We start from the raw sequence: 24,959 nt of genomic DNA, 5'->3' as shown, positions 1-24,959 counted from the left end.
TCTTAGCTTCTCCGGGGCAAACTCTGGACTTCATCTCTTAGCTTAGTGTCTCCAAATGTCCTTCTGTCTGCATCTCCAAGCACCTGCATCTGTGTCAGCCCCTGAACCCTCTTAAGGACTCCAGTAAACTAATCAAGACCCACTTTGAATGGGCGGTGCCACACCTCCATGGAAATAATCTAATCAAACTGCTCACCTACAGTTGGGTGGGTCAAATCTTCATGGAAACATCCTAATCGAAAGATCCCACCCACAATAGGTCTGCCCCACAAGATTGCATTAAAAAACGTGTTTTTTTATGGGGTACATAACAGCTTCAAACCAGCACAATGATATTCACAAGAAATACTATTTTTGTCATTAGAATCAAAATGCTTTCCCCTCCCATTTCCCACTCATCAGAATAAAGTCTTCAGGTTCAAATGCTCTCAAACTTTAAAATGATTGCCCTTGCAGACTCTATGTACAAAGATGGTGGCCTGGTGACAATAGAGCTGCCACTACTCAAAAACAAGGACCAGAGTCTCATTAGTAACAGATGGGGTAAATCTGAACTCAGCATTAAAACACACACTGGGGATGTTCAGGAACGATTCATTAAACTTGAAAAGAAACTCCAGAACCATCACCTGGATTCCTGAGTACATCTATTTTTATGGAACAGAGTTTTGCACCTTGAAACCTTTGCCCAAACCTTTGTTCCCTCCATCCGGGATAAACCACTTCTCTGCAGACCGCACCTATCCAGCAGACACCTACTCATTCTTCAAGACTTAAAACAAGTCTTCCCTCCTCAGTGAGCCCTCCCCAAATGGAGACACGTACTCCCCACTCTGGGAACCTTTGAATCCTGAGCAGGTTAAGTGAGGGAATGCATGTAAAGTATATGACGCAGGGACTGGCACACAGCAAGTGCTCAATAAATGCTAGCTGTTAGAACCCAGTGCAAGTATTTATCTACCTTATTTATCTAGGTCTTATTTATACCTGCAGCCCTAATCTGACACACCATCTGGCACAGAGAAAGAACTCAATAAATATTTGTCGAAGGAAAGACTGAAACCCCCAAACACTTCACCCCAGCCAAACTGGTCTATTCACTGTTCCCCCACAAGTTGCCCCTTGCATTAAACCCCCTCCACACCTCTGCATATGCTGTTCCACCCTTCCCAATGCCCTTCCCAATGCCCTTCCCGTCCTCTTCCTTTGGTCCAACAAGACCCTTCCAGGCCATCTTCAGGCCCTCCCTGGATGCTGGGAGGCTGAGTAAGAGAATCTCTAGGGCCCATTCGGTGAGTGCTTGGCACACAGTAGGCTCACAGAGGAATGAACTCATGACAAAATGAACTGACACATGCCAACCAGCGGGCTTGCTGATTTAGGAGAAAATTCCGGAGGTTATCAGAGGACTGCCACTTGCCCCATTGCAGGGAATCTCCATAGCTGGGGCACTTTATGATCACAGGAGGGGCCCCTTTATGATCACAGGAGGGGCCCTGGGCTGAAACGTGACCTAAGATCACAGTCCATGAGTCAGTGTGCTTTACGATCCCCACGTGAGTGCAGACCAAATGCTCACTTTATGGGGAAGAGAGGGTGTGTCCACCCACAGAAAGGGGAGGCCTGACACAGGACTCAGACTTGCCATGGGGCCCTGTGCCGGTTTGAGTGTATTGTGTCCCCCAAATGCCATTATCTTTGTGGTCTTGTGTGGGGCAGAAGTTCTGGTGCTGGTTGGATTTGCTTGGAATGTGCCCCACCCAGCTGTGGGAGATGATTCTGATGAGATGTTCCCATGGAGGCGTGGCCCCGCCCATTTGGGGTGGGCCTTGATCGGTGGAGATATATAAATGAGCTAACTTGGGGGGGAAAAAGAGAGTGCAGCTGGGAGTGATGTTCTGAAGAGAAGCAAGCTTGCTAGAAAGGAACGTCCTGGGAGAAAGCCGTTTTGAGGCCGGAGCTTTGGAGCAGATGCCAGCTGCCTTCCTAGCTAGCAGAGGTTTTCCGGACTCCATTGGCCATCCTCTGGTGAAAGTACCCGATTGCTGAGGTGTTACCTTGGATGCTTTGTGGCCTTAAGACTGTAACTGTGTAGTGAAATAAAACCCCTGTTTTATAAAAGCCTATCCATCTCTGGTGTTTTGCATTCTGCAGCATTAGCACACTAAAACAGGCCCCAAGGTCCCCAAGTGTACCTCAGAAAGGAGCAAGGAGGAAAAGCATAACAAGCCTTGGCCAGGGCATCAGAGAGGCCAAGTTCCAGTCCCACCTCCAGCTTCTGCAGGGACTTAGATAGGACACTCCCTCGCTGGGCCTCCGTGTCCTCAACTGCAGAGCAAGGCAGTGGGGGTGCCTTCCTGTCCCATCAGTAGCTCTTCAAGAGAACTCGGGTCCCCAAAAGAACTGAAAGCAGGGACTCGGACAGACATTTGTACACCAAAGTTCATCACGACGTTATTCACAACAGCCAAAAGGTAGAAGCAACCCAAGTGTCCGTCAACAGATGAAGGGAAAAACAAAATGTGGTCTACCCATTCAATGGACTATTTTTCAGACGTAAAAAGAAATGAAGTGTTGGTACATGCTACTACAACATGGATGGACCTTGGAGACATCATGTTGAGTGAAATAAGCCAGACACAAAAGACAAATATTGTATGATAATTCTCACATATGAAATACTTAGTATAAGCAAATTCATAGAGACAGAAAACAGAATTGTGGCTATCAGGGGTTGGGCGAGAGGAGAATGGGGAGTTCTTGGTAAATGAGTATGAGTTTGGGTTTGGGATGATGGAAATACACAGTGGTGAAAGGTACACAGTATTGTCAATATACTTAATGTCAAAGAATTGTCCACTTAAGACGGTTAAAATGATTTTGATGCTATGTATATTTTACTGCGATTAAAAAAAATAAATTATTGCTTTTAAAACAGAGAGCTCAGAAAACAGAAACTGAAAGGAAATAATAACCAATACAACAGTAATAGCAGTAATATTTATCAAGGAGTTTCTCTGCCAAGTGCTGTGCTGGATGCTTTAATGAGCATATCATCTCGTTTCACCTCCACCCTTCCACCACACTACCAGTCGGGGGAGTGTTAAGTTCAGCAAATGCTTAAGAGTGTGGGCTGCAGACTCTGACCTTGGGAGAGGTATTCAACGGCTCTGCGTCTCAGTTTCCTCATCTGTAAGATGGGGATAATAATAGTCCCTTCTTGGGGATTGAATCATGCCCCCCACAAAAGGCATGCTCAGGTCCCAACCTCGTGTCCTGCGGGTGTGAGGCCCATTTCAAACAGGACCTTTGAGGATGTCATCAGTTAAAGTGCGCTCAAACTGATGAGCATGAGCCCTAATCCAACACAGCCAAAGTCCTCACAAGCAAAGGATATTGGACAAAGAGAAGCCACAGGAAAGAGCCAGAAGCTGAAAGTCAACGGAACCCAGAGTAGAAGAAGACGACGCCCCCATGTGCATTGCCAGGTGACAGAAAAGCCAAGGAAACCCCAAAGATTGCAGAACATGCAAAAGATATTGACCCTGGGAGGAAGACAGCCTTCAAGCCTCTAAAGCCGTGAGCCAGTACCTTGCTGTTGTTAAGCCACTGGTATTTGTGTGGTATTTGTTTTAGCAGACAGGAAACTGAAACTGTACCTGAGTCACATAGAAAGCACCGTGAGCTTTAGGTAGCTCAGGACCCGTTTACCAAGGATGGAGAAGCCCCAAGTGATAAACTCACTCATCCAGGGCTTGTCGTCAGTGGCAGAGCCAGGCCGGACTGACCTCCTGCTCGGGCCCTGACCCACCTGGGGGTCAGCAGTTGTGGGCGGAGCCATACCCATCAGCCTCGGCAGGCCCAGCACCCTTGGGAGGGCAGCTACAGCCGAACAACTGGTAACCAAGCCTGGGCTGAACCAATATCACATTCTCGGCCCCAGCAGGCAGCCCTGGAGCTCCCAGGGTGTCTGGTTTCCTCGTGCAGCCAATGCACCCCACCTGGTGCTATGGGCCTGAGGGGAAAGGGGGCTGGCGAGGAAGGGCCCATGCCAAGCCTGGAAGGGAGACAGGCCCAGGTTCCATTCCAGCTCCCCGACTGGCTAACCGTGAGGCTTTGGGCAAACTGAGCCTCAGTTTCCTCCTATGCAAAATGGGATTCAACTCTCCAACGTGGTGGGGCAGGGGTTGACAAGGCCTGAGACACAGGCTCAAAGAATGGAGCTGGGCCTAAACCAGAAACCAACAGCACAAAGTCATTAACAAAAACTATGGCAGGAATAACAGCAGACAACTTTTATCGGGAGCTGGCGAGTCCATGAGTCCCCTCAGCCACCTCACAAGGTACAAAATGCAGCTCTGACCATCTCACTGACACACAGGGGCAGCCTGCAGGACCCAGGGCCCCACAGGGCGTCACCTGGTCTAAGTCACGCCCTCTTCCCGGGCCTCTTCCCACTTATAAAAAAATAGAGATAGACTAGATGGGGAAAAAAAGGGAACAAAGAGGAAGAGGGGGAGAAGGAGGAGGAGAAAGGGAAGGGAAAGTAGAAGAGGAGTAAAAATTAAAGAAAGACGGGGGCGGAGGGGGGAGAGCAGGGAAGAAAACTATCCCTGCAGCTGAATTAATCGAGAATTTACTATGTGCTGAGTGATCTCATTTACTGCCTACAAAAATACTCTAAAGGACAGATGGGACCCTCCACATCTTACAGAAGAAAACACTGACGTTCAGTGAGATTCACCGAGTCGTTTGCCCAAGGTCACACAGTGGAAAAGCTGGGATTTGAACCCACTTCTTTCAGCTTCCAGAGCTCAATGCCACGGTCCCTCCCAGATGGGCTGTTGGAGCCACCGGGAAGGAAGCTGAACACCTGGACCCTTGGGGGCTGCTCCCCAGAACTGCAGGCGTGAGTCCTGAAAGCAGGGAAGTGAGGTCTGAGGCCCTAGCCCTATCAGTCCCCCACCCAGCCACCTCTGGAGGAGAGGAAATCAAGCAGGCAGCGGTGGGCAGGGGCCTCAGAGGTCAGAGCTGCCCAAGGACTCCAAGGACAGAGGCTCCTCGATGACCAAGAGTGGCAGGGAGGAGCCGGGCAACCAGGGAGGATGCCAGCAAGCGGTGACTATAAAAAGACAGGTTTGAGATGCTTGTCTCCCCGTAACCCTTGTCTTCACAGACACACACACAAAGTTCAAGTACAATCAGATAAGCTAAGTTGGTGCCACCTGAGAGGGAATGGAGACAAGGGTAAGAAGGAAGCCAGTGGAAGGGAATGATTAACAAAAAACACGACAGGTTTCTAATGTGTGTGAGTCTGTGACTGGGATCTGGGCACTTGCAGAACGTTCTAGGGGCTGCTCAGCAGACGTCCCGCCAAGGTCCAATTCTTCCTCTGGCCTTGTTGTCCCCCCCGCCATGCTCTCATCACGTCCAGGTAAGAACCCTGCCGGGGTGGGGGGGTGGGGTCTTCTTCAGACCCATTTTACAGAGGAGGAAACTGAGGTTCAGGGAAGTGCAATTTCTTACCCATGGCCATAATGCTAGAAGGGACGGACCCAGGATTTGAAAGCAAGCTCCTTCCTATGTCTCCAAGACATGAGACGAGGCACAAACCTCACTGAACTGCACAGAATTATGCAATCGAAAAGGACCTCAAATGGTCTAAAATTGACCATGGGATATATGCACAATTATGTGATGATACAGTGAACCGGCAATCATATACTTTGGACGGTTTGTGTGGTGTGTGAATATATCTCAATAAAACCATATTTTTTTTAAGGACCTTGTGAGCAGATCTAGTATCGCCTCATTAAAGAAACCTCTTGCCTTAGACACCCTCACACTGGACGCAGGACCCAGAGGGAACTTCATGGGCAAACTTAGAACTCAGCAGATCTTCAAGTATGATAGAAAAAAAAAAAAATCACAGATAATCCAAGGTGGTGAGTCCCTGAAACTCACCTGGGTAAACCGAGGCTCACAGAGGCAGCAGCTTCCCCAGGATTCTGCTACAACATCTACCTCCTTTCACAAATGAGGACACAGGCCACAAGCTGAGAAGTGCTGGACCAAGGAGATGTGGCCAAGTATAGCCAACAAAAACTCAAAACCAAGTATAGTACTACTACTAATAATAATTGTAACAATAACATTCATTAAGTGAAGGCTTGCTGTGTGCTCGAGACTATGCTAAAGCACTTTACTCATTATTGCACCCAAGCCCCACATCAGCCCTGGGAAGTAGATATGATTATTGTACCCATTTTACAGATGAGGAAACTGAGGCCAGAGGCCTCCCCAATGTTACACTTCAATGCAATGCAGAGCTAGGATTTGATCCATGTGGTCTGGCTTCAGGAACAGCTTTCCACTGCCTCCTGTCATCACCACAACTACTACTTAATGAACACATTCCTAGGCACTGGGTCTCACAAACAATCTCACCCCGTCCTTGCAACAGTGCTAAAGAAGTAGGAATCATGATCTCATTTTCCAGATGAAGAAACTAAAGCAGAGAAAAATTAAATAAATTGCTCAGAGCTACTGAGAGCAGGCAGTGCTGGGATTCGAACCCAGTACTGTCAGGCACCCGTGGCTGTTCTTTAACTGCTCCGTGCTGGGCAGTTGGGGTTACCTCCCAGCATCGGGCTGGAAACCCGAGAGAAACCTGAGAGAAGGGAAGGATTCCCCGGCAGAGCCACCAAACACCCTCCAAGTTGCGAACCACCATGGAGCTTGTCAGGCAACATTGGATTCTGGGACAGCGGCCTGCTGGTCCTCATCCCCACTCCGGCCACGCCGTGTCACTCACCACAAAGAGTCCACTCCTCTTGTCCTTGCAGAAGCTGTGGCTCCTACGGGGGCCCAGGGGCAGCTGCTCAGTGCCCTGGAGGACACCCTCTTGCCCCAGATCCCGTGGCAGTACCTGAGGGTCGGACACAAGGAAAGGGCTTTACTGGCGCTTTTCCCAGTTGCAGGAAGAGTATGTCACAGCATGAGAGTCTGTTTTGTACCAAAAGGGGCAAAGAAGGATATTAAACCATCAGAAATTCCCCCCACCCAGCGGCAGTCCATCTTAACAATATGATGTAGGGTTGGGGGCAGGAAGTCTGAGTGCAGCCACTTAATAGCTGTGTGACCTCAGATGGGTGCCCTAACCTCTCTGAGACTTGATCATTTGGAGAACAATAAGAATGGTATCCTGCTTCTAGGATCGATGGAAGAACAGAATGCGGAATGCACATGGAAAGTGCATGCCACAGTGCCACCACCAGGGGGCGATATGCTCAAGCCCCGGGTGCCCTGCCCCGGGATCCCTCCATAAATGTCAGCCAGCCACACTGCTGCCACTGGTTGCAGGTGGTGACTTCACCTTAGACATCTCTGCATGCATCCAAATAAACGCATGCATGCACCTGCACGTGCACAAACACACAGATACATAGGGAAAATAGTTTATGAACGGTCATAAATAGTACTCAGTCACATACAGAGGATACATTCACAGGTCCACAAATACTCCAGAATTTGGATTTTAACCATGTCACACTCTTCCCACACAAAAAAGGAAAGGAAGGCTCAGAGAGGGAAGGGAACTGCTTAAGAACACACAGCATCAATGAAGAGTTAAGGCTGGACCCCTGACCCCTTGCCTTGTGGCCTCTATTTTTTAATTAATTAATTAATTATTTCTTTGATGCCTCATGAGAACCTCTGGTTTTCCTCCTATATCCCAGGCTGCTCCTTCTCAGCTTCAGGGTCATCCTCCGTTCTCCTCCCTGTTTCCACCCCATCAGCAAAGCTGGGGCCGAGCCTTCTAAAATGCCACAGACCTCACTCCATATACTAAATCAACTCAAAATGGGTCAAAGACCTAACGTAAGAGCTAAAACTACAAAATTCTTAGAAGAAAACATAGGAGTAAATCTTCATGACTTTGGTTTAGGTGATGTTTTCTTAGATATGATACCAAAAGCACAAGCAACAAAAAGAAAAATAAATAAATTGGCCATCATCAAACTTAAAAACTTTTGTGCTTTGAAGGACATGCTCAAGAAAGTAAGATGACCCACAGAATTGGAGAAAATTTCTGCAAATCATATATCTGATAAGGGACTTGTATGTAGAATACATAAAGAACAATAATAGCTCAATAACAAAAAGCCAACTGAAAATGGGTAAAGGATTTGAGTACACATTTCTTCAAATAAAATATAGAAATGTCCAATAAGCACATGAAAAGTTAGCCATTAAGGAACTGCAAATCAAATGCAAATCAAAACCACTTCACACCCACTAGGATGGCTATAATCAAATAAACAGATAAGTGTAGGTGAGTCTGTGGAGAAACTGAAACCCTCATACATTGCTGGCAGGAAAACCATCTGGTGCTTCCTCAAAAGGTGAAACCTAGAGTTACCATAGGACCAAGAGAATTGACAATACATGTGCACTCAAACATTTACACTCAAATATTCATAGCAGTGTTATTCACAATGGCCAAAAAGTAGCAACAACCCAAAAGTCCATGAATGCACAAATAAAATGTGATATATTCATATAATGAAATATTATTCAACAATATAAAGAATGAAGTTCAGATTCATGCTACTACACCGATGAACCTAGTGAAAGAAGCCAGATACAAATGGTTACATATTGTGTGGTTGCATTTATATGAAGAATCCCGAATAAGCAAATTCATAAAGACAGAAAGAAGATTAGTGTTGCCTAAGATTTGGAGGGGATGCAGGTAATTGGGAGGTAACAGCTAAGGGGCACAGGGTTTCTTTCTGGGGTAATGAAGAGGTTCTAAAATTGGTTTTGATGGTTGTTGCACAACTCTCTGAATATACTAAAAACCATTGACTTGTATACTTTAAATGGGTGAATTGTACGGTATGTGAATTATATCTCAATAAACCTGTTACCAAAAAAAAAAAAAAAAAAAAGTCAGTGCCTTGAACCCCTCCACTTCTGTCCACCTCCACGGACAGCACCCTGGTGCAAGCCCCACTGCCTCTTCCCTCTTGTCTGAGAACCACGGCAGCCTCCTAACTGACCTCCCTGCCTCCACCCTCACCCCTCAGTCCACACTCAAAGAGAGCAGAATTGAGTCTCCTAAGACACCGTTCATTGCAGCCGTGCTCAGAACTCCTCGGGGGCTCCCCAGTGCCCTCTGCCGGGTTTTAGACTCTGGCTTGCACCCACCTCTCCATCTTGGCTCCAGCCCACAGCTCCCTTGCTCACCCCTCTACCACCACTCCAGCCGTCTTGCTCGTCCCTCGGGCACCTTCACCTCCTGCTCCTGCTTCTCTCCCCAGATCTTGGCCTGGGTGGCTCCTTTTCATCCCCAGATGGCACCTCAAAGGTCCCTTCCTGGGTTGCCTTCCCTGAGCACCTCTCAAAGTAACCTCCTGTCACCCCCTTGTCTTCCACTTGGCTGAGGTCTGTTTAACCCTCTAGAACAGTGCTGTTTACTAGAACTTTCCGTGATGATGAAAATGTTCTAAATCACTGTGCTGTGTCCAGTGGAGTAGGTACTAAAAAACGTGTGGCAGCTGAGCACTTGAACGTGGCAACTACAGATGAGAAAGTGGATTTTTAATCTTATTTAATTCTAATTAATTTAAATTTAAGTAGCCACATGTGGCTAGTGAACAACTGCACTGGACGGCATGGCTTGTCTGGGTCCCCGCAGCAGCCCCGGCACCTAGCGTGGGACGGGTTTAATGCACTTATTTAATTTATTAAGTGAATGGAAGGCTGAAGGTTAACTCTGAAGTGCTTTCCTCGGATTCCCTCAGACCTCCCTCACCCCAGGTCCTGTGACAGGGGCTTGACCATACATTATCACATTGATAACTCCCGGTCAAGTCCACGGTCAAATCCATGGAGGAGGCAGGATCTCCTTTCCATAGATAAGGAAACTGAGGCTCCACGAGGTTGGGCCAGGTGCCCGAGTTACACAGCTAATAAGTCTCAAGGCGATGTGCTGTTTCCAATGAGAAATAAAATAGTAAAAGTGCAAAAGATCCATTTCCAAGAACTCCAAGCAATCAATGGACCAACATCCCCAAAGAAAAGTGGGTGAAATACTAACACAGCTTATAGGAAGGAAATGAAAATATCTTCACACCCATAATAAGATGCCCACCCTCACTCAGAACAGGGGACTACAAACTGAACCATGCCGCGGGACAAGGGGCACTCATCAGGGACCCCAAAATCCAGAAGTTGGCGGTCACACACTCAACCTGGTAAGGCTGAGGACAAGGGGGCTCACAATTGCTGGTGAGCATGTAAACTGGTCCCACTCCGCAGCAGGGCAAGCTGACGTGATCCTGGGAGGTTACGACTGCACTTGCCCTTAGGCAGGTCTTCTCCATTCTGAACCCCAGCTATCCCCGCAAGTGCACAGAATGACCTATGTATATGGTGCAAAATGGCAAAAGATTGGAAATATCCAACCACAAGAGAAGATTAAATAAATGGTGGCATATCCACGGACAACAATGCAGCCATCAAAATGAATGAGGATACTGTCCTTAGAATAACAATGTCATATGAAAAAAAAAAAAAGCACGTGGTAAAACTGTGGGTATGGCAGAGACGTTCAGCCCAAGAATCCCCTGGTAGCTTTTTAACCGAACAAAGCCTGGGGCCCACCCCCAGGAATTCCGATCTGACTGACTGGATTCTGATCATTTAGGATTCCTAAATGATCAGAATCCTAAACTGATTCCGATCATTTAGGATTCTCCATGAGACTCCCAAATGCAATCAAAGTTGCAACCACTTGTGTAGAAAATCCTCTCTTTTCTGGAAGGGAGGCAAAATATAAGAGTGTGTATTTATATTTGCTTGTGTTCTCAGAAAGAAATCCTAAAGGAATTTGGGCAGAAAAGGACAGAAGTGATTTTTGGATGAGGAGGTTTGTAAGGACGATAGATCGAGGGGTCTGGGGGAAATTTCACTCTATGCCTTTAAGTATTTTTTGAGCCTTGTGAAACTTCTCTCTCTTTAAAGACTAAAATAAATGATTAAATTAAATAAAATCCTATAATTGGTCTGGCACTACAGAGTTTCAATAAATGTGAGAGGAGGAAAAAACTTAATGAGTGAATGAATGGATGGATGAATAGATGAATGAAATCACCCTAATTACTATCACACCCCATGTGGGGTACCATAAGCAAAACAGACTGAATCACGAGACCCTCATTCAATGGAGCAAATATGTACAACAAGATCTTCCTTTACTATATTGCTTCTAACACAAAAAATCAAACAAACCCAATGTCCTTCAGTAAAGGTCTGGGTAAGTAAATTGGGGCTCAGCTATAGAATAAAAGAGTCTCCAGTCATTAAAAGTAATAGGGTAGGCATCATGGGATTGAGAACATCTTCTTTACCAAAAGGGGGAAGTGAAACGAAATAAAGTTTCAGCGCTGAGAGATTTCAAATGGAGTCAAGAAGTCACCCTGGTGGACATTCTTAAGTACTATGTAGATAACACTTTTTAGGTTTTAGTGAATTGGAATAGCTAGAAGGAAATACCTGAAACTATCAAACTCCAACCCAGAAGCCTTGACTCTTGAAGACGATTGTACAACAATGTAGCTTACAACGGGTGACAGTATGATTGTGAGAACCCTGTGGATCGCACTCCCTTTATCCAGCATATGGATGATGAGTAGAAAAATGGGGACAAAAACTAAATGAAAAATAAGGTGGGATGGGGGGGGAAGACTTGGGTGTTCTTTTTTACTTTTATTTTTTATTCCTATTTTTATTCTTTCTGGTGTAAGGAAAATGTTCAAAAATAGATTGGGGTGATGGATGCACAACGATATGATGGTATTATGTACAGTTAATTGTACACCATGGATGACTATATGGTATGTGAATACAGCTCAATAAAACTGAATTAAAAAAAAAAAAAGCAACGGGGTAATTGTGTGTGTACCAACACTGTTAAAAAAGGCCAGATTTTATGTAGACTGTTGCCATGTGTCTATAACTGTATATCTAGTCACCTGCAGCCATATGTGTGTTCAGGGCAAGACTTTTCAACTTCAGCACTCGGGACATTTGGAGACAAATAATTCTTTGTTCTTTTATTGTGTGGGGCTGTCTCCTGTGCATTGCAGGACGTTGGGCAGCATCCTGGCCCCTGCCCACTAGATGCCAGGAGCAACCTCTTCCCCATTAGTGGACAGCAAACAAATGTTCCTAGACATTGCCACTGTGTTCTGGGGTGTAAATCACGAGGGATTGAGAACCCCTGGTCCAGACACACACAGAGAAAGGAAAACCTACCTGTAAGGGTGTTCCCTGGTTTATGTACCAGACCCATCGCTGTGGGGAGAGCCTTTGGGGAAATTCTCTTTCTAAACTATGTATCTCTATATTTTAGATTTTGACACAAGCATTCACTACTTCTGCAATGAGGAAAATGTGAAGTTGATAAATATTGATTGATAAGTGCCTGGTGTCATGTAGGGAAGTCCCAAAGGGCATCAAAACCGTAACAGCGGCTGCATCTGGGAGAGGGGACAGGCAAAGAGGTTAAAAGAGGACACTCATCTTCTATTTTATACCCCCCTTGCAAGGTTTGAATGTTTAGCAACCAACAATTAGTACTTCTGTAATACTTTTTTTGCTTGTTTGTTTGTTTGTTTTTTAAGACCAAGAAATTTTTTTTAAGACCAAGAACAGAGGATCATTGGGCAAGAGAGAAGGGAGAGAAATAGAAGCTGGTCCAAGGCTTCCCGATCTTTCGGTGAGAAAGCAGATCCCCTGACAACGAGGGCTCCTGGGGCCTGAGCGCCCCGGGCTGGCATCCAAGGCAGGGTGGGGGACGGGAGCCGAGCCCAAGCAACCCTCCCTGCAACTCCCGCTGCCAGGCGGGCCCCTGAACGAGCTGCTGGCAAGCAGATTTAGTGTCACATTTCCACGGCCTCTTCCCTTTCCCACCCTCCCTCACCCGTGGCTCCCACAACGGCAGCCCTGGAGGTGCCTCTGCAGAACGTGCAGGCAGAGAGGGACGACAGGCCAGTCCTGGCCAAGAGCCACCGGGGTGCCCGGCCCTTGCTAGGCGCTTTATCTCAGTTCAGGCTAATAACAGTGCTTGGAGGCCTGGATTCTTGTGAACTCCAGGGAGGAAAACAGGCTCAGAAAGGTGAGGTGCTCTGCCTTACTCCGCTGGAAAGTGGTAGAGCCAGAGTTAAAAGTGGGCCTGCATAGCTGCACGATCCTGACAATAAGAATTTGGCCTCCTGGGGAAGTCTCGCGGGTTCAAAGCCCAACTCCACCACTTCCCCACTCAAAGACCCTAGGTGAACCCTCATTTCGTGGTCTCTATTGCCATTACCCTATTGCTTAATTTCCACCCAACCAGGGTGGAATCCTCTCCTATTTACAGTCAAGGACACTCACTACGGCTCAGGCAGGAGAAAGGACTCTCCATCAGCAGATGGCAGAGGTGGGATCCAAGTCCTCGCTGGCTGATGCCACCGATATGCTCTTACAACCACATCACACATGGGGCACTAGGTCAGCTTCCACACTGCCCCCCAGAGCATGCCATGCTTTTTCCCACCTCCAAATCTTTGCACTTGCTGTGCCCCTGCCAAGGATGCCCTCACCTCCCCCAATCAGTCAATCCAAATTCAGGCCCATTCCTCAAGTTTGGGCTCAAGTTCAGCAGCTCCTTTAGGGCACCTTCTGGTCCTTTTCTCCAGTCCCTCACTCTGCACTCTATCTGGCCTTGGATTACCATGTTCCATCTCCCCATCGAGATCAAAATCTTCCTAAGGTGGGACCCATACTTTGGATTTCTTCTCCACCTTCCACAGTTCCTCATTCACCACTCTAGAAAGCTTGGGCATTGGGCCAGACCTGAGTTCAAACAATGCACTGGGCTCTGCCACTTGCTGCTGTGTGGCCTGGGACAAGTTACTTACCCTCTCTGAGCCTCAGTGGTTTGTTTTTTTTTTTTGCCCGTCCGTATTACACAGCAAACATTCTCAGCACTTTGCCCAATACTCAAATACATTTCAATGGCAATGGTGTCCCACTGCACGAGGGTTTTCTGTCCACCACTGAGCATGAGGCCAGACAGGAAGGGAGACTCTGAGAGTTCATAACTGCAGGGACAGCCTCAGCCAAGGACAGATGGGAATTGTAAAGTAAATACCCAGGTCCCTCGCCCCTTGGGTAGGACAACTAAGAAGGGTGTTCTACTGTGCCTCCCAGAGGCAGCCAGTGGGATTGTACTTCAGTTACCCTCAGTGACAGTCTGCTTGAAGATGATCTTTCTTGGGTGCCTTCCCTATCCTGTCTCACTTCTCTACTCTCCTGCAAGTTCCTCCTGGGGCCACTGTCCTAAATAAACTACTTGCATCCAAAGCCTTATTTGGGGACCTGGTTCCAGGAGAGCCCAAATTATGACAATCCCTCTTTGCAGGATTGTGCTGGTGCTCAAAAACAACCACTCATTCGCTCAGCCAACAAATAGTTCCTGAATGTTCACAAAAGTCAAACACGATGCTGGTCATTGGGTATGCACTAATGAACGTGACAAGCATACTGGTATACAGGAGGTGCTCAATAAATGGTACCTATAATATCATCATTCTAGGCCAGAGGTTGCAAAATAGAAGCCCACAGGCTGTATGACGCCAGCAGACAAGTTTTGTTTGGACAGAACAGCATTTTTAAAATTAGTTGCCCTCATTTTACAATTGGGGGTGGCGGTTACACATAAAAATCTGGATTTTCAGATGCTTGATAAATCAGATCTGCTTTCAGGGGATAGAATTCTCATGTGTCAAGAATCAGCCGGAACCAACCGAGCAGCAGTTTTCCCCTTCGGATAGGGAATGTGCTTGCGTTTTGCCGCAATCTCCACCTCTCCATAGAGTCTTACACCCAAACCTGCTCCATTCAATTTACATACCCACCTGGCCCACACAGGATCTGAGGTTTGAGGTCTCAAACCGGCCTGGATGTTTAATCAAAGTTCAGTCTAACTGAAACAGCCTTTGTACTCACCTTGTGGCTGCCTCGAGTCCCCGCATCCTGCTGACAGGACCCCTTCTTGGTCTCCAGACTCTCTCCAGAGAGGCTGGGCCTCCCATTGGGCTGCTCTCGCCTCCTCTCTCTGGCCTCCTGCATGACGGACAGGCCCTCTCGGATTTTGGCAGGGGGTCCCTTCTCAGAATAGGCCCTCTTGACATCCTGCATCGACCTTCCAGGGTTACATGCATAGTCTCCCCACGGGGCCACACTGCCCGCATCTCCCGTCCCAGAGGCTTTCCATGGGGTCCCTTTCTTCCACTCAGCAGGGGGCGATCTGGGTGACACACTGACCCCACTGCCTGGAGCATCCTGACTCACGGGCTTCGACTCGGCAGGGCGATTCTGACATTTTGAGGCGTGATGTTTACTAACAAAGGTCCTCTTTTCATCCTCGATGATTCCCGAGAAGATTTTCCTGGGACCCACGGGGCCAGGAGAGGCCCCTGGATATTTTTCAGGAGCTGAGTGTGGCAGATCCCACAGAGGTGGGTTAAATTTGGTGTCCGTGATTGGTCCCGGGGACTCTGCCGGGGGCTGGCTTGAGCTGAGGAGGGAACTGTGATTCGTGTCCACAAAACCGGCTTGTTTCTGAAGATCCTCTCCTTGGGGTGCCTCTTTCAGGCTCCTTCTACACCGTTCCACCCTGCCTGGCTGGCCTGACCTCTCAGGAGGCGAGCTGCTGTGCCCTGCCTCCACCCCGGGCCCTTTCACCGACTGCTCACCGTACTCCACCATCAATGCGTCGATATCCAGAACGCTGGATCTGTAGCCATCTTTCATTTTACCCGGGAACGTCTCGCTGACCACATTGGCCTTCCTTCTGATGAGGAGATCACTGGCTTTCGGGTGACTTTTGAAAGTCGGGGTAGTTTGAGGAGGGTTGCTGGGGGACAGATTGATCCCACTGTCCTTCCGTCCGTTCTGAAAACCAGTGACGTCTTCCGATCCCCGATGGATCCACAAGGCGTTGACATCGATGATTCTTTCGCTAGAAGGGTCCAGAATCCCAACCCCAAGCGATAACGGACGGTTGGTTGGCTTCAGTTTTTTTGAAATGCTTACGTTTTCACGCTCTCTGTCCTTAGCCCGGTTTTTACTGCCCACAGTCTCCGGTGGCTTTTCATGGTTCAGAGACACCACAGTCGATGCCAAAGAATGAGGAGATGGAGGGGGAGCTGTTTTTCTAGAATGTTCCATCAAATTCCCAGGCCCTGACTTAACAACGCGCTTTGCTTTTTGGGTGTCAGGAATCTGATACGTCACCGCAAAAAACGTCGCCTTGGGCTCCGCAGAGGACCCTTGCTTTACGGCTACAAAAGTCTGGTCCTGTGGGACACCTGGGCTCACCTCCTGGGATGGTTGAGGAGTTCTTTTAAAGGAACTGGCCATTGGGGTCAAATAATCCGTTTGTCTCTGCTCCGCCTTCTGAGAGTTTTCTGGGGTGAGGAAGCTGAATTCATCAAACTTGACGTCGTGGGGTAAAGTCCGACGCCTCCACCTCTCCGTTCTCGGGTCTGAGTGGCTCCCTTTCTGCATTTTCACCTCAGGTGCCGGCGCCCGAGCTGGCATTGGCTCACCCTCACCAGGGGTGCCTTTCAGCACAGAAAACGCCCCAGGATGCGCTCCTGCCCGGAAGTCAAAGGGCTCGTCCTTAGCCCTGGAAGAGGGATTCAGAGAGTGCCCCCCAGATGCACCCCTTTCTTCCACTGAAATGCTGCCTCCCGGTTTGTTTCCGGCTCCCTCCTGCTGGACAGTGGCTTTCGCAGCCCTCCAAGGGGAAACCTCGGGGGCACTGGGCCTGGACGAGCACCTCTTGGCCGCCATGGGGCTCGCCTCCAAGCCTTTCTCTTCACTGACCGCCGCGGCCACCTTATTCCAGCTCATCGACGCCCCACCTGTCCACTTGGGCGACGGGCAGTTGCCCCCAGACACATCCTTAGGTTCTCTAAAGTCAGGCTTTGACCCGCTGGCCTCGTGGGTCCCTCGGGCTTCCCAAATCAAACTGGCCCTGTGGACGGACCCCACTAGACCTTCCAGACTGCGCTTGGGGTCAGCAGTGACCTCTTGGGACAGTTGCCTCTCCCTCCACGAGAGCCGAGGCTTGCTGCTTCGGAGAGCCACAGCCTTCTCCTCTGTGGCCGTGGAGATGGCCTCACTGTGCGCGCGCTCCCCCACTGCGTGTACTATGTCGTACTTGGCCTCGATCCTTTGGAAAGTGGGAGGCTTTTCCGAGGTCTTGAGGAAGGGATTACTGCATTTTTCACCCAAAGCATAATTTTCCGGGAGGGGTGTGTGATGCCGTTTTGGCTCACCGTTCAAAAGGGCTATTCGTCCCAGGTTCTCTGTCTCGGGATTTTCAAACCACCTGGGGTTCTCCTTCGTGAGGTTTGCCTTTTCCGGCGGGAACTTCCCCGGCCGGGAACCTCTCTTGGGCCTGGGTTTAGGCTCTGAGATGTGGGCACCAGCCACGTCACCCAGGGGGGTAGCCGGGGGACAGCGGCCAGCCTGGTCGGCCACTGAGTGTCTCTCCACGTGATGCTCAAACACCATGGCCCACACGGTCTGGACGTTTCCATCACCCTCCGGAGTGACGTCACCGGGGCCCGGAGCCCCCGCCAAGTTTTCACCCTGACAGTTGTCCTGGTTGGAGCTGTCTTTCTGCTCCATCTGTCTGGCTGTCTCACGGCGTGTCCAGGGGCTTCTTGGCACAGCTGCTCCATCCACATCACGCTCTTCCTTTTCCTGCAAAGAAGAAACAACCCAAAGTTAAAGAGTTCAGAACAGAAAGGAAGTGGCAAGGTGACTGAAATGGCTACTTATAAAATTAAAACAACGAGATACCATAAATTGTTAAAGACCAAAAACATTCAGTGTGGGTGAGGATGTGGGGAAATGGACACTCTCAGATATCGCTGGAAAGAACATAAAAGAATATGACATTTGGGCAGTTTGGCATGCTGAACAAGGCTTTAAAATATTCATTTCCTTAAATATGGCCGATTTCCTCCCAGGGCTCTTTCTTTCCCATGAGCACAAGTCAGTGGCAACAAGAAAGTTCAGGCAGCACCGTTCGTGAAAGCAAAAGCTTGAAAAGACAGCCAAGAGGGCCATCGAAGGGCCCTGGCTAAATACATTTTGAAATCGCCAAACAATTGAATACTGCGCAACTCTGGCTTTAAGATCCCTATAATATCTTGACATCAAAGGACTCTTACAAGAGATTGTGTTGGCGGGAGAAAGGCAAACTGCAGAATGTATTTACAATATAAGACCATAAAAAAAAAGTCTGCGTATATTCTCACACGTGTAGATAAAGGGTCTGGAGAAAAGATAACAAATCCAACCATGAGCATCAGTTTGGGAGGGGAGAGGGCAGTGCAGGGAAAGAAGACAGGAACCCACTCTTAGCCCTATATACTTCACTCCCATTTGATTGGTACAATATGCATGTATGGCTTAGTTTAAAACTAAAATTTTTTCTATTAAAATTAAGCTATCTTGTTGCTGCAAGGAGAGGCTAAACCTGCTTATAATTGTGCCTAAGAGTCTCCCCCTGACTGCCTCTTTATTGCTCAGATGTGGCCCTCTCTCTCTAGCAAAGCCACCTTGGCAGGTGATCTCACTGCCCTCCCCACTACGTGGGACCTGACTCCCAGGGATGTAAATCTCCCTGGCAACGCAGGATATAACTCCCTGTGATGAATCCGGACCTGACATCGTGGGATGAGAACATCTTCTTGACCAAAAGGAGGATGTGAAATGAAACAAAATAAAGCTTCAGTGGCTGAGAGATTTCAAATGGAGTCGATAGCTAGAAGTAAATACCTGAAACTACCAAACTCCAACCCAGTAGCCTTGACTCTTGAAGATAATTGTATAACAATGTAGCTTACAAGGGGTGACAGTGTGATTGTGAAAACCCTGTGGATCACACTCCCTTTATCCAGTGTGTGGATGGGATGAGTAGAAAAATGCAGACAAAACCTAAATGAAAAATAGGGTGGGATGGGGGGGTGATTTGGGTGTTCTTTTTTACTTATATTTTTTATTCCTATTTTTATTCTTTCTAGTATAAGGAAAATGTTAAAAAATAGATCAGGGTGATGAATGCACAACTGTAAGATGGTACTGTGAACAGTTGACTGTACACCATGGATGATTGTATGGCATGTGAATATATCTCAATAAAACTGAATTTTTTAAAAAAATGAGCTACTTATAGAAGTGAAATTTTGTTCTATTTAAAGTGAGGTTTTCTTTACCAACTTCTCATTTTCTGGACGTTTTCAAACATACATAAAAGTGCAGAGAAAATAATAAACCCCCATCAACCCACTCCCAGAGTCAACATTTTGTTTCACTCACTTCATAGAGCCTTTCCACAATTGGTAGTGCCACTGCTGCCATATTTTGTAATGTGAAATACGAGGGGCTTAAATTGGACCCTCTCTCAACCATCTTCAAGGAAACAAGTCCTAGGCATAACATGCTGGGCAGACCCCAGACCCCAAGTGTGGTGGGACATTGCCAAGCACTGGCAGCTCATCTTTGCCGGGGATTTAGGAGGGGATGGATACAAATGGGCTTGGAAGCCAGCTCTAGTGTTATATTTAAAACTCTGCACAAGTTTCTTAACATGTCAAATATAACTGTACCATCTAATCCAGCCATTCCACTCCTAGGTATTTCCCCAGGAGAAAAGAAAATAGATATGCATACAAAGCCCTGAATACAAAAGTTCATAGCAGCATTGTTTGTGACAGTTATTTTCAAAATGGAAAGAACCCAAATGTAAATCAATAGGTGAATGGAGAAACAAACCATGGTCTAGCCATACCATGGAATACTACGCAGCAATTAAAAAGGAGCAAACTATTGAAATATGCAACAACGTGGATGAATTGCAAAGCAAACATGCTGAGTGAAAGAAGCCCGAAAAAAGAGGACACAGTTTGAGTGATTCCATTGTAAAGAAAATGCAAGCTCATCTATCCTATCCTGAGGGACGGCAGGTCAGGGGCTGCCTGGGTGAGAGGTATAGGTTGGGGAGGAATTACCCATAGCAAAAGGAAATGTCTTTGTGGGTGAGGAGAAGTTGTTTATCTTGATTGTGATGGTGGTTTCACAGGTGTATACATATGCCAAAACGCAGCAACTTGTACCCTTTAAATATGTGCACTTTTCGGCAAGTCAATTATATCTCAATAATATTTATTTAAGAAAAAAAAGATTCTGCAGAAAGCACCTGCTATACCTGTTACTTTATGAGCTTTTTCTTACGAAGCAGACTAAACAAAAATACTTTTTAAGCAACATAATTGTATAATTGTCCTCTTTCTTCCACTACTAGGTGACATGTCAGGGTGGGGACGGGGGTAGAAACCTCAGTGGGGGAACTTCAAGGAGTGTCTATCGGCATTTTTTAACTTAAATTTTAGCTGCTTAATAAAGGAAGCACTCACGTGGGAAAGCCAAGCCCCTCTGCCTTTTATGCACAGAAAAAAAATCAATACCTGACAATTCCGTTGTTTATAAAGAGCACTTAACACCAGGGAATGGGGGACTCACAACCCAGCATGCCAGAAGGGACTTAAAAAAAGTCCCTAACATTAAAGCAAATAATGTTTTATTGTTTGCGACAGGTTTCTAATTCTTTGCTGGCTCTAGTAGATCACCGAAGCTTTTTCCACAATCCGTGCCAAAACGCAATCTGTGCCTTACCTTTCCTCTGGGTTCCTTGGGAAGCTCCTTGAGAAGCTCAGAACACTTCTCAAATTTGACTTCATTGCTTGAGTCACGACCGGAAAACCTGGTACAGAGATCCGAGTTATTCTTGCAGGGCCAGAAGCTGTGACTTCCCCAGCCCACAGCCGATAACTAGTTCAGGCATCTTGGGGTGGAGGAGAGGGATGGGAGTGGAAGCAGCACTGACCTCATCAAGACCCCATGGCCAGGTTTCCTTTGAGAAAGGAAATTTCCCCTCCAGTACGGAGACAGGATGCTGGAGAAAGCCTACCTTAAGCTCAGCATCATCGAGAGGACGGAGCCCCACGTCAGGGTGAGTAGACCTGGGCCCTACTCCTGGTCTAATACTTCCTCACTGTGGGAGCGTGGGTCAGGCTTGTGGCCCTGCCTGACCCTCTGTTCCTTCATCTATAGAATGGGGGATAATTAACATCTCCCCATCATCCTTTGTAGGGCAGATAAAAGGCTACCGAAGGCCCTAATTAGCTACATGAGGGCGTTTAGGGAAGAGTGAAGATGCGCCAGGAGCAATAATTAAGGGTTGTGGTCAGCAACCTAGGCACTTCAACAGCCCCCACTGCAGACCCTGTCATGGGGCTCAGGGGCAGTGGGCCGCCGCGGAATGTGTGGGGGCAGGGGTCTGCCTCTGCCTCGCCAGTGGCCTTGGCCAAGTCAGTGTCCCTTACTGGGCCTCGGTCTCCCCACTTTTAAAGGGGAAGAGGGAGTGGGGCTAGAACTTTTCCATCTCTGGTAAGTTCTCTGGAGGAGATGCCTGAAGATGTAGCAAGTGCTCAGTTCTGCACTGGGGGCTGCGGAGAACTCAGCAATCCGGGTATGTTCCAGCAAGTGGAAGCTTCTGCCCCAGGTGCCGCTTTTTCTGTTCTGTTACCTTGACTCAGGGGTTCTCAGGCCTGGCTGCAAATGAGAACCACTTGGGGAGCTTTTTCAAAGTGAAAATTAAAACGTGGTCCCCTCCCCAGGCCAACTGAATCAGAATCTCTCAGGTTTGGCCCAGGCACTGGTATTCTTTCTTGATGATTCTGTGTACTGACAGCACATAGAATTCTGACTGCCCTGGTTCCCAGGGCTGGGAGAGACCCCCCCCCCCCACCGGACGCTCCACCGTGCACCAAGTGCCCCGAGTGGCATGTATGTCATCGGCAAACTGGTGAATCACAGGCAGTGGCATCTCCATGTTGTGGCAGAGAAGCCACTTGTGGGAAAACAAAGGAGGAAGAGATGTCAGAGGCAGGGCTGAGCTAAGGAAATCATCATTACCTACAAACTGGAATAATACTATTATTTGGAGCCACACTGCGTGGAGGGCTTCGTGGGCTGAGCGGCTCCCAGCATTATCCCTTTGACTCTATTTCCAATACTTTGAGTGAGCTCTTAGTACTATTTCCACTTTCCAGACAAAGAAACTGAGGCTCAGAGAGGGGACGTGCCCTGTGCAGGTTTATCTGGATGCCTCTGATTTATTTCATGGGGCACTCATGGAAGTGTAGGCCAAATATCACGAGTTTTCAGGTTGTAGGGAAGGAAGGCCTGGCTTTGGAGGCAGGCTGAGCCTGCACCCAACTTCCTCTCCAGCACTGCACCTTCCTGACCCTCCTCTGTGAACCGGCATAACCCCTTCCACGTCACCCACATACTGCAAAAAAGAGAAGAGACTGGGACATGGAGCCCCAGCCCCGTATTCCCTCCCAACATCTCAGTTTCCTCATCGGAGACATGGCAATTAACCCTACCTCCCCTTGGCTCTGGGTTCATGGAGAGAGGGGGTGAGAAGGGCCCAGCACGGCACCCCACAGTTCCCTTTCCCATGGGGTCTCTGGTGGGCGGTGGGTGTGAGGCAGCTCAGGGCGAGACCCACGGGGTGCTCCCACTCACAGTTTGGTCAAATCCGCCGACAGCGGCCTTGCCTGGAACATTCGCCTCCTGATTTCTGGCTTCACCTCGGGGATCTCACCAGCCCAGCCTCTGATCCGCTCCTGGACACGCACGCCCCCTTTCTCGGGCTCAGGGGGTGCTTCGGGGGCCTCGGGGGCAGCCAGCGGGGCTTCGGAGCCCACTGTCATGGCCGAGGCACTCGCCTCCCCAAACAGGCTGATGCGCTTCTGGACGCTTCCCCTGGAGGCCCAGTCTCCCCAGGCCACACCACTCTTGACCTCAGCAAACTCTTGGCCTTTTCTGGATTGGGGCGAAGGGGGCTCGGGCAACGGCTCGGGCTCCCCGTCCAGACTGGCCCTCTCTTCCCAAGGACTCGGGCCACCTTTGGGGGCAAGCCTGGCTGAGCCCCCCAGTGTTCCAGGGCTGCCCGTCTCCCACTGCTTGGAAAGCACCTTCTCCTTCCGTTCCTCGATTTTCTTGGCCCTCTCCAGGAAGTCTGCATCTGGATCCAGACGGGGAGCTTCTGCTTTGTCCCGACACTCCCCGTTGTCTACTTTGGACTCCAAGTCAGACCTCTCTGCACCCCGGGGTTGGTCGGCAGAAACGGCTGCCGCCCTGTGTCCCTCATTGGCTGCCATCTTCAGCAGGGCCTCTTGGCTCTCAAACCGGGCGGTGAGGTCCATGGACAGAGGCCTGGCTTTCCTCACCCATGTCTTCTCGGGAGGGGTGGGAGGCGCTTTCCCCGCCACGGCTGCTCCGCCTGGGGCTGGCCTCTGAAGCTGAAGGGAGTCAGTGAAGATGGCAGACACGGGCCTTCTCCTCGGGCGAGGCCTGGGCTCCAGAGTGGGGCCAGCCGTGCCCTCCACGCTGCTGGCCTTTGGGAGGGGCCCGGGCTGGCCTCTCTTCTCCAGGGTGGCCGCGGGCCTCGTCTCCTGGGACAGGGAGGCCGGCCGGGGGAGGGTCCCCGCAGGCTTGTGGCTGGGCAGGGCAGGCTTGGCGGCCACCTCAGGCTGGGAGCCCGAAGGCGGCTCCTGGGATCCGCTCGGTTTGTTCTCCGGTGCCCCCTTGGTGCCCCCTTTCTCCAGGGTGGGGCCAGTTTTGGTGGTTTCAAAGAGAATCGTGGAGTTGGGGCTGGGCCGTAGGAACGCGGCCTTGTTGAAGAGAGAAGGGCCTCTCTGTGGGCCCGCCGTGCCGCCCACCTCCTGCCCCAGCGGGGTGGGCATCCTCTCATCCACTTCTGAGGCCACCGCGGCCTTGGAGAACCCGCCGAGAGTAGCCGGCTGGGTCGGGTTGGGCCACGAAGAGGCGACGGGCGACGTTGGGTCTGGGACCTTCTCCCTGGAGAAGGGTTTGGGGGCGAGTCTTGGCAGCGGGAATAAGTGGGCCGGGCCCCTGAGGGGGCTTTTTCCGTCCAGAATCCGTGCTGAGGGAGCCCCAGGGGCGTCGCCCGCCTGGCAGAAGTACGTCCGCTTCAGAGTTTCCTCCTTGGCGATCTCGCTGAGGCCTGGCACCCCCGTCAGGGAAGTTAGGGCACCAACCTCGACCCGTGTCGCCATGGTTACAGTTTTGGCTCCATGGGGATTGAGAATGCCCAAAGTGGAGAAGCAACCACTAGAAAAGAGTAAATTTAAAATTCAGTCAGGGTCTGAGTCTGTTTAGAAAGCAGCTCTGGAGCAGGTGGCTGCTGTTCCAGACAGGGGACTGGGGGTATGAACCAAGAGCCTGGGGTCCTGGGTTCCAGACCGGACTCTGCATCGACCTCACTGGGGGACCCTGGGCCAGTGCCTTCCCCTCTCTGGGCTCTTGGAGAGGAGAGTGGACCAAATGGCCTTCTCTGAAGTTCATCCCAGCTCAGATGGAGCCAACTTCTCCCCGTTGCAGAAAAGGCACCACTATTTGCTAAGTCTTTCCTGACTCATCGCATCCTCAAGGCCGGCTCTTATAAAACATGATTATCTCTGCTGTACCAATAAGGAAACCAGCCCAGAGAGGCAAACTCATTGGCCCAATAGTCACTCAGCTAGTAAGAGGGCAAGTCAGAATCTGAACCCAGGTCTGACTCCAAAACTCACACCACACAGACCCAGCTGAGGCCTCAATGAGAGTCCTCGGGTTCCCTTACTCCTGTTACCCTATGTATTTTAGCATGTCAGAGCCTGCCCACATCAGACATCCCAGCTATCTGTGTCACAGGTCTCATTGGTGTAGCATCGAGCACAGAGAGGGTAAGTGAC

The 24,959-nt window shown here is 49.2% G+C and overlaps 1 protein-coding gene across 4 annotated transcripts in view; it reads right to left on the bottom strand.

The window, feature by feature from the left end:
* The window catches only part of KIAA1671 (KIAA1671 ortholog), a 205,564-nt gene that overhangs the window by 125,736 nt on the left and 54,869 nt on the right, over nucleotides 1-24,959 (bottom strand). For all 4 annotated transcript variants that reach the window (XR_005214060.1, XM_037817432.1, XM_037817434.1 and 1 more), the window contains 4 exons: nucleotides 22,726-24,336; nucleotides 20,809-20,896; nucleotides 15,061-17,829; nucleotides 6,815-6,928 (listed from right to left, as the gene is read on the bottom strand). Coding sequence is in view for 3 of the 4 variants with exons in the window: in XM_037817432.1 (XP_037673360.1) it covers nucleotides 6,815-6,928; nucleotides 15,061-17,829; nucleotides 20,809-20,896; nucleotides 22,726-24,281 (4,527 nt within the window). In the remaining variant the exon portion in view is untranslated. The remainder of the gene's footprint in view (nucleotides 1-6,814; nucleotides 6,929-15,060; nucleotides 17,830-20,808; nucleotides 20,897-22,725; nucleotides 24,337-24,959) is intronic.

This window comes from Choloepus didactylus, chromosome 23, assembly GCF_015220235.1.
Source record: "Choloepus didactylus isolate mChoDid1 chromosome 23, mChoDid1.pri, whole genome shotgun sequence".
Lineage (NCBI taxonomy): Eukaryota > Metazoa > Chordata > Mammalia > Pilosa > Megalonychidae > Choloepus > Choloepus didactylus.
This window is presented reverse-complemented; position numbering and strand designations above follow the sequence as displayed.